This window comes from Cebus imitator, unplaced genomic scaffold, assembly GCF_001604975.1.
Source record: "Cebus imitator isolate Cc_AM_T3 unplaced genomic scaffold, Cebus_imitator-1.0 Scaffold277, whole genome shotgun sequence".
NCBI lineage: Eukaryota > Metazoa > Chordata > Mammalia > Primates > Cebidae > Cebus > Cebus imitator.
In genome coordinates this window covers 2,400,561-2,409,857 of record NW_016107592.1, presented here as the reverse complement: position 1 = coordinate 2,409,857, position 9,297 = coordinate 2,400,561, and the positions used below count along the sequence as shown (strand labels likewise).

General features: G+C 44.0%; 1 protein-coding gene across 1 annotated transcript in view; it reads right to left on the bottom strand.

Moving 5' to 3' along the window:
* The window catches only part of CLSPN (claspin), a 35,374-nt gene extending 30,805 nt beyond the window's left edge, over positions 1–4,569 (bottom strand). Inside the window, exons 1-2 of the mRNA XM_017501090.2 lie at positions 4,420–4,569; positions 92–200 (exon numbers count right to left, since the gene is read on the bottom strand). Of these exons, the coding sequence (XP_017356579.1) occupies positions 92–200; positions 4,420–4,443 (133 nt within the window). The 5' untranslated portion in view covers positions 4,444–4,569. The remainder of the gene's footprint in view (positions 1–91; positions 201–4,419) is intronic.
* Positions 4,570–9,297: the final 4,728 nt, after the last annotated feature.

Genomic DNA, 9,297 nt, shown 5'->3' with positions numbered 1-9,297 from the left:
AATAAATCAAGAGAATGATGAAATTAATCCAATCTACTTACAACCAAGGCTCTGGCATCCTATTCCTAAAAATAAAAGTACCATTACAAACCTCCTTCACTCAAGGGTCCAGTTGTTTCATAGCTGCCCTGTCCACTATCTGAAGGACTATCTGCTTCCTCTTGTGAAATTACTTTTGGATTGTTGATTTCTAGGTGAACCTAGAAAATGACAATTACTTTGTGTTAACCAGCAGATCACCGAAAGCTCCAAGTACATAATGACATACAAATCATCATGGGATCATCAACCTGAACTAAGGAAAGAATCAAATACAATGGTTCCTTGAAGGGATGACATTTAGAATTACTGGACAACAAACTCATTTTTCACCTTTGAAGGATGATAACAGAGTCAACTCTTTGAGGAATGATAAAAAAAAAAATGAAAAGATCAAGCATTTATTATGACTTCTCTGTGTGAACTGTTCCCCAAAATATCCAAATGACTGATGAGGGAAAGTTTCTCATTGATTAGAGAAATATCATAATCAATGAAGAAATAATAGAATTAGATTATCACAATTTGATCAACCCTCAATTATTCAACAACAGACTTGGGCAATTATCATTAATGGCTGCTAACATCATCAAAAGAGAAACAACCAGACATTATGTGCTGCCCAATAGAAGTACCCAATGCTAGCTATAAAGTATTCCTGACAAAACAATCAACTCTGAATCCTATCAAGTCTCTAGATCTAACTACCCATTTACAAGAACTAGAGGGAATAGGGGAACATGCTGAATAACACCACAAAGATGCAATCTAGATGTGGGAAACTCCACAAGTCAAAGTGGGTGATTTCTTTCTTTTTAATTTCTTTCTTTCTTTTTTTGAGATGAAGTCTCACTCTGTCACCCAGGCTGGAGTACAGTGGCACAATCTCAGCTGGGATTACAGGCATGCACCAACACACCCATTTTTTGTATTTTAGTAGAAATGAGGTTTCACCATGTTGGCCAGACCAGTCTTGAACTCCTGACCTCAGGTGATCCGCCTGCCTTGGCCTCCCAAAGTGCTGGGACTACAGACATGAGCTACCTCGCCCAGCCAGTTTAACAATATATTGCAAAGAAAAAAAAGAGAGGAAGAGGGACCCATAAAGAAAGTTGATACACATGAGATACACAAGCGAATGGATATATGTGTGTATGTATGTATATTTCTATATAGTTATACACATATATATTTCTATATGCATGTATGTAATGTTTATTTCTACATACATATATGTATGCTTCATATATTTATGTATATCTTAAAATATATACATATATGTATATACACACATATATATTAATATAAACAATTGCAATATGCCAACTTTGGATGATTCAAAAAACTAAATATAAAAAAACTATGCTAAAGTGTTTTATAAAAATAAATGAAGTACGCCGGGCGTGGTGGCTCATGCCTGTAATCCCAGCACTTTGGGAGGCCGAGGCGGGTGGATCACGAGGTCAAGAGATCGGGGCCATCCTGGTCAACATGGTGAAACCCTGTCTCTACTAAAAATAGAAAAAATTAGCTGGGCATGGTGGCGCGTGCCTGTAATCCCAGCTACTCAGGAGGCTGAGGAAGGAGAATTGCCTGAACCCAGGAGGAGGAGGTTGCCGTGAGCCGAGATCGTACCATTGCACTCCAGCCTGGGTAGCAAGAGCGAAACTCTGTCTCAAAAAAAAAAAAAATTATAAAAAAAAAAAATAAATGAAGTATCTATGAGTCAAAGAAATCTAAACACTGACTAGATACTTCTTAGATGTGGTAATAATATTGTAGTTATCTTTTATGGAAAGCCCTTGTCTTTTAGATATGCACACTAAAATATTTGTGGTTAAAAAAATATGGTATCTGGGATTTTCTTCCACATAATCCAGTGAGAGGAAAAATGGTATAAATGAAACAAGACTGGTCATGATTTGATAATACAGGTTGAACATCTCTAATCTGAAAATCTGAAATCCTCCCAAATCCAAAACATTTGAGCACTGACATGATGCTACTAAGTTGAAAATTCCACACCTGATCTCCTATGATGGGTTGCAGTAAAATCTTTGTTTCATGAACAAAGTTATTTTAAAATACTGTATAAAATTACCTTCAGACTATGTGTATAAGGTGTATATGAAATATAACTGAATTTCATCTTTTAGACTTAGGTCCCTCCCCTAAGACACATCATTATGTGTATGCATATATTCCAAAATCCAAAATAAATCTGAAATTCAAAACCCTTCTGGTCCCAAGCATTTCAGATGAGAGATATTCAAAACTGGAGTCGAAGTAAGGTGATGGGTTCATTATACCAGCTTTTCCATGTTTGTATAGATTTGAAAATAAGACAGTATAAAAAGTCACAAATAAAAATCTAAGGAGCAGGATTATGTTAGGTGATGATCAGTTAGTGACCAAGTTACCCTAAATGCCAAGTCTAGCTCCTCGATGTTCTTAGGGCTCTGAATCTTATTAATAAAGGGAGAAATATGAGCTTCAGTAATGTAACAGGGCACAAGGCCTCACCCTAGTGGCTTCTCAAAAAATTATTAAATTGATTTGAATACTTGGTATTCAATTTTTTTTTTTTTTTTTTTTGATATGGCATCTTACTCTTTCGCCCAGGCTGGAGTGCAGCGGCAGGATCATAGCTGACTGCAGCCTTGATCTCCCAGGCCCAAAGGATCCTCTCACCTCAGCCTCCAGAGAACCTGGGACCATGTGCGACACCCGGCTAATTTTTGTATGTTTGTTTTGTAGAAACAGAGTTTTGCACGTATTTTACGCAGGCTGGTTTTGAACTCTTGAGCTCAAGCAATCCGATCGCCTTGGCCTCCCAAAGCGCTGGGATTGCTGAGAATTAATATGTGTGCACTGACGATCCTCTCAACAATCCAAAGCAGTAAAACTATTACTTCTGTTTGTGAATGTGGGAACTAATTTTAGGTAACTAGACAGCTTAAGGAATAGGGCTGCTTTTAATCACGATTCTCTTCTAGGCAATTTGCAGCAATGTCAAAGGGCAGGGCCAGGAACAGGGTGGGGTCAGGTCTCAAAAAATTCAGTAATCAAAATAAATAACACATTAATGCAATTATTTTTCAAAAAATTAAATCTCCATGAGACCCCTGCCAATAATAAAAAAAAAAAAGAAAAAAAAAAAATCAAATCAACAGAGGCCAGACGTGGTGGCTCACGTCTGTAATCCCAGGACTTTGAGAGGCGGAGGTGGGCAGATCACCAGAGGTCAGGAGTTCAAGACCAGCCTGACCAACACGGTGAAACCCCATCTCTACAAAAAATTAAAAAAAAAAAAATTACCTGGGCATGGTGACACACGTCTGTAATCTTAGCTACTTGGGAGGCTGAGGCAAGAGAATTACTTGAACCTGGGAGGAGGAGGTTGCAGTGAGCCAAGATCGAGCCACTGTACTCCAGCCTGGGCCACACAGTGAGACGCTGTCTCCATAAATAAATAAATAAAAATCAACAATCTACGGCTCGTGAGGTCAGCCGCCCGCTTCTGTAAATAAGTTTATTGGAACCAGAGGGGGGATTAGGGTGAGGTGAGTGAGGCAGGGTCCCGAAAGAGCCTGGTCGGATCTTGTCTTTGTTTAAACGTCTGATATTTTGTTCAATATCAAATCATAAAATTTTTTGCATTAATTTTGGTTTTTTAAAAATATTGCATTAAAATATGAGTTTCATTTGATTACTGAGGGTTTTGGCACCCCTTTAAATTTTACTCCTAAGGCGAGAGTGCCTTGCCCGAATCCGGCCCCAGAAAGGACACAGGTCTGGAAACGTGTGTTTTTATGCCCAATTTCACCAGAGAGCTGCCAGCCACCAGCCAGGACCCCGACTGTGACTTCCCCACTCCGGGCTCCGTCGGAAAACGCGAAGGGCCAGCGCCCGATGACCTCCAGGCCCGCTCCCAAGCCCAGTGTGGAGCTCCCTAACATAACACTCTCACCCTCTATTTGCAGAGAATCCCGCCCCGCACCCTGGCGGCCCGGTTCGGCCAGAGCCTCCTGGTTTTCGGGGCACCCTGAGGGGAGGAGCTTCCGCGACAGGAAACGCGCCACAGGGCTGGGCGGGCGGCAGAGAAGGGCTGAGCTGCAGGCACCGCGCGCCGCAGAGACCTGGAGCTCCACGGCCAAGGAGCCAGAAGCACCGGAAGCCCGACGGCGGGAGGGGACCCCCATTCAGAGACCATCCCGGCCGAGTCGCGAGGCCGCGGGAGCAGGCGCGGGCGCGGAGAACGCCGGGAGCCGCAGCAGTACCTCCCGGGAGCCCCGGCTCTGCCGGGTCTACCCCAGCCCTACCTAACCCCTCGGCGCCGGGCCTTTGCAGCCCCGGTGAGAAGTGTGTGCATAAACTCACCTCGGAACCCACCTCGCCCGTCATGACTCCTGCCTGCACAGCGTTCCGCCAGGGATGGAGCAGTCTCTAGTTCCCTCAGCCGGAGCGCAGCAGCTACCACAGTCTCCAGCCCGGCATCACTGTTCGAGCTTTCCCGCCCAGCCAGAGTGGAGGCCCCACCCCGATAGTTTGCACCAATCCAGAGGGGGCTTTCGAGCGAGGCTCCGCCCCCATCCGACCCACCAATCATGCAGCGTCTCCGGCCGCCCAATCTCGTATAACTCGGGCTGGGTTGGCGGGTGGTAGTGACTATTGGCCGCGGAGCCTGGGCCACCTGGAGGTGCGCGGGATGCGGTGCCATAGGTACTAGGCGAGCAGTGGTCTCTGACCATTGACACTTGCTTAAACATCAAGTGCGATTGGAGGAGTGAGTCTTCCAGGAAGAAGTGAGCTGGCAAATGATACCTGGGAACCTGGGAGTGTCCTGTATCTGAACCTTTTCAGAGGGATTCCAGGGTCGCCGTGGGGATTTTCTCTACTGACTTCATTTCTGGAACAGCGAAATCCGGTCTGGCATTTGCACATGACACTTATCATTGAGTATATATATATACACACAAACACACTGTTGTTAGGTTTTTTTGAGATGGAGTCGCTGTTAGGTTTTTTTGAGATGGAGTCGCCCTCTGTTGCCCAGGCTGTAATGCAATGGCGCGATCTCCGCTCACTGCAATCTCTGCCTCTCAGGTTCAAGCGATTCTTGTGCCTAAACCTCCCGGGTATCTGGGATTACAGGCACCCGCCGCCTTGCCCGGCTAATTTTTGTATTTTTAGTAGAGATGGGGTTTTACCATGTTGGCCAGGCTGGTCTTGAACTCCTGACCTCAAATGATCCGCCCACCTCAACCTCCCAAAGTGCTAGGATTACAGGCCTTAGCCACCACTGCCAGCCCACTTTTATTTTTTAAAGAGGGCTGGGCGCCTTGGCTCATGCCTGTAATCTCAAGGGTTTGGGAGGTCGAGGGGGGAGGATGGCTTGAGCCCAGGAGTTTGAGGTTAGAGTGTGTTATGATTACGCAACTGCAATCCAGCCTGGGCGACAGAGCAAGACCCTGTCTCTAAAGAAAAAGGTTTTGCGGGCTGCTCGGTTACCAAAGAGTATAGTTGGATAATCTTTATAATTTTATGTAGGGTTAATTCGAGGATGTAGAAAGCCCTCATAACTCCTAAAGGGCTTTCTACCTTTAAACAAGGCTGGGAAAAGAATTGAAACTCTGGGCTGGGCGCGGTGGCTCATGTCTGTAATCCCAGCACTTAGGGAAGCCGAGGCGGGTGGATCATGAAGTCAGGAGTTCAAGATCAGCTTGGCCAAGATGGTGAAACCCCATCTCTACTAAAAATACAAAAAATTAACTGGGTGTGCTGGCGGCCACCTGTAATCCCAGCTACTCAAGAGGCCGAGGCAGAGAATTGCTTGAACCTGAGAGATGGAGGTTGTAGTGAGCCGAGATCGTGCCACTGCACTCCAGCCTGGGTGACAGAGCAAGACTGTGTCTCAGAAAAAAAGAATTGAAGCTTAAGTTTATCCGAGACAATTCTAATCCCAGTTTTGCCACTGTGCTGGCCATTATTTTTTGCCCTTCCACATCAATTCTCTGTCCTTTCTTTGCCCTGGTGTGTGTTGCGGCAAGGCTGACTTCTCTACTGTATTATTCCACCTCCCTTGCCCTCTGGCTTCTGGTTGGGTCAGGCCCATGTAAAGGTAATGTAAGGAGAGCAGGGGCTACCAGGAAAGAAAAGTCAGAGTATTTATTGATTTATTGCTCATTTCACCCTCCATGGTCACATTCACTGCTAGTGTGGCCAGTATGGCCCAGCTTGCCCAGGACTTTCCTAGGTTTTTTTTTTTTTTTTTACCTGAGACGGAGTCTTGCTCTGTTGCCCAGATCGTGCAATGGCACAATCTTGGCTCAATGCAACCTCGGCCTTCCAGGTTCAGGCGATTCTCCTGCTTCAGCCTCCCTAAGTAACTGAGATTACAGGCATGCGTCACCATGCCTGGCTAAGTTTTATGTTTTTAGTAGAGACGGGGTTTCAACACATTAGGCTGGTCTCAAACTCCTGACCTCGTGATCTGCACGCCTCAGCCTCCCAAAGTGCTGGGATTACAGGCATGAGCCACTGCACTCGGCTGACTTTCCTAGTTTTAGCACTGAAAGTCCTGCATCCTGAGAACCTCCTCAGTCACAGGCATACCATATGGCTGGTTTGTCAACCAATCCACTGCCCTCCTCTTCTAAGTTTCCAGCTTTAGCTGGATTCAGAAAAAGCTCCCTCTCCACATCTTCATTTCTTTACCTCCTCACCATCTCTCAACCCCCTTGTGTCCTCACCAAGAGCCCATCATCCATCTGCTTCTCTTTTTGTGTATTGGTTTATCCACTTTTTCATCCACTTTACTGTTAATTTCTACATTGATGATTACCAAATATACATCTATGGCACTTCCCATCATATGTGGAGGGCTAACGTTTATTGAAGCCTTACTCTGTGGCAGAAACAATTGCAAGGATTTTATGAGCATTATCTTATTTAATCTTCAGAGTAAACTTGTAAGGAATATTATTATCTCTTTTTTAGAAGATCAGGAAACCAAACTTTTAAAAAGCTAGGAACTGGTAGAACCAATTTTCAGATCCTGCTCAATGTGACTTCAGAGCTCATAACCCTCAGAGAGACCCTGCCTGAGCATCCTCTGTTATCCCTTCTTCTCCTGTGCTCGTTTCCCTGATAACCCCTGCCTTTGCCTGAAATTTTACTTGTATCTATTTGTCTGTTGTTGCTCCAAGAGGATAGGCACTTTGTTTTCTTTGCCTCTGTATCAGTGCTATCTAGAATTGTCTGTCTTAAATTTGAGCATGCATCAGAGTAATTTGAAAGGCTGGTAAAAATAGCAATTTTTGGGTCCTACCACCAAAGTTTCTGATTCAGTAAGTCTGAAGTGGGGTCCAGGAATGCGTATGTTTTTTCTTTCCTTTTTTTTTTTTTTTTTTTTTTTTTTTTTTTTCCTTTTTTTTTTTTTTTTTTTTTCTGTCACCCAGAGTGCAGTGGCATGATCACAGCTCACTGCAGCCTCAACCTCCCAGGTTCAAGCAACCCTTCCACCTCAGCCTCCCAAGTGGATGGGACTACAGCTGTGCACCCCCATGCCCAGCTAATTTTTTATTTTGTAGGGACGGGGTCTCATCATGTTGCCCAAGCTGGTCCCAAACTCCTGGACTCAAGCAATCTGAACTTCTCGGCCTCACAAAGTGTTGGGATTACAGGCATGAACCACCATGCCCCACAGGAATGTATATTTCTAACAAATTCCCTGGTGATGCTAGTGCTGCTGATCTGGAGACCACACCTTGAGAATAAAGGGCTTAGAACATCCCAGGTTTAAGATAGGGAAACTGATAAATATTTGTTGAATTAGTTAATTCATTCACTTGACAACTATGACAACTTGACAATTTCTTGAACTCCCTCTGAAAGTGAATAAATGAAATAATATTCCTTTTATTAGTATTTTCAAATATCTTTGGGGAGCACCTCTTCACTCATCACAGAAGCTAAGAGAGAAAGCTCCAATTTGAACAATGAGTGGACAGAGGTAAGCTAGGAAAGGAAAACCTTTTATTCATTGTTTATTGTGGTAAAACCTATATAACATAAAATTTACCATCTTAACCATTTTAAAGTATGCAGTTCATCACTTCTCAGCCTTTTGGCTAAGATCAAGTGTAAAGTATGCAGTTTAGAAGTATATTCACATCATTCATATTGTTATGCAACCAATCTTCAGAATTCTTTCCTTTCTTTCTTTCTTTCTTTCTTTCTTTCTTTCTTTCTTTCTTTCCTTCTTTCTTTCTTTCTTTCTTTCTTTCTTTTTTTTATGTAGTTTTGCTCTTGTTGCCCAGGCTGGAGTACAGTGGTGCAATGTCTGCTCACTGCAACCTCCACCACCAGGGTTCAAGCGATTCTCCTGCCTCAGACTCCCAAGTAGCTGGGATTTAGGCACCCGCCGCCATGCCTGGATAATTTTTTTTGTATTTTTAGTAGAGATGGGTTTCACCATGTTGGCCAGGCTGGTCTCGAACCCCTGACCTCAAATGATCCCTCTGGCTTGACCTCCCAAAGTGCTGGGATTACAGGTGTGAGCCAACACCCCTGGCTTAGAACTTTTCATCTTGCAAAACTGAGACTCTATGCCCATTAAACAACAATTTCTCATTCCTCACATTCCCAGGAAACCTTTTATTTCACACATTAACTTGTGCCAAGATAAAGTGAGTCTCTACTTAGAATTAGCAACCTATATTCTCAATTTTGGTGAATGAACCATAATCCACTCACCATTTCAGAAACCTGGGAGTTACTTTGACCTCTCTGTCTCTTCATTGTTGTAGCAATTCAACAATCCCTGTTTATCAAGTTGATAAATGGCAATAAAGGAAACATCTGGAGTGCTCACTTGACAGGGATTAGCCTGAATCTGTCCCGTAGAGGGCTTCATGAACTTAGATAAGTAATTTAATTTCTCAGAAACTTGTTCTTTTATGGAGGCTGGGCACAGTGGAGATCACTTGAGGCCAAGAGTTGGAGACCAGCCTGACCAACATGGTGAAACCTCATCTCTACTAAAAATATAAAAATTAGCTGGGCATGGTGGTGGGCACTTGTAGTCCCAGCTACTCGGGAGGCTGAGGCAGGAGAATCACTTGAACCTGGGAGACAGAAGTTGCAGTGAGCCGAGATTGTGCCACTGCACTCCGGCCTGGATGACAGAGCGAGACTCCATTTCAAAAAAAAAATGGAGATTGGACGTGATGGCTGACGCTTGTAATCCTAACACTT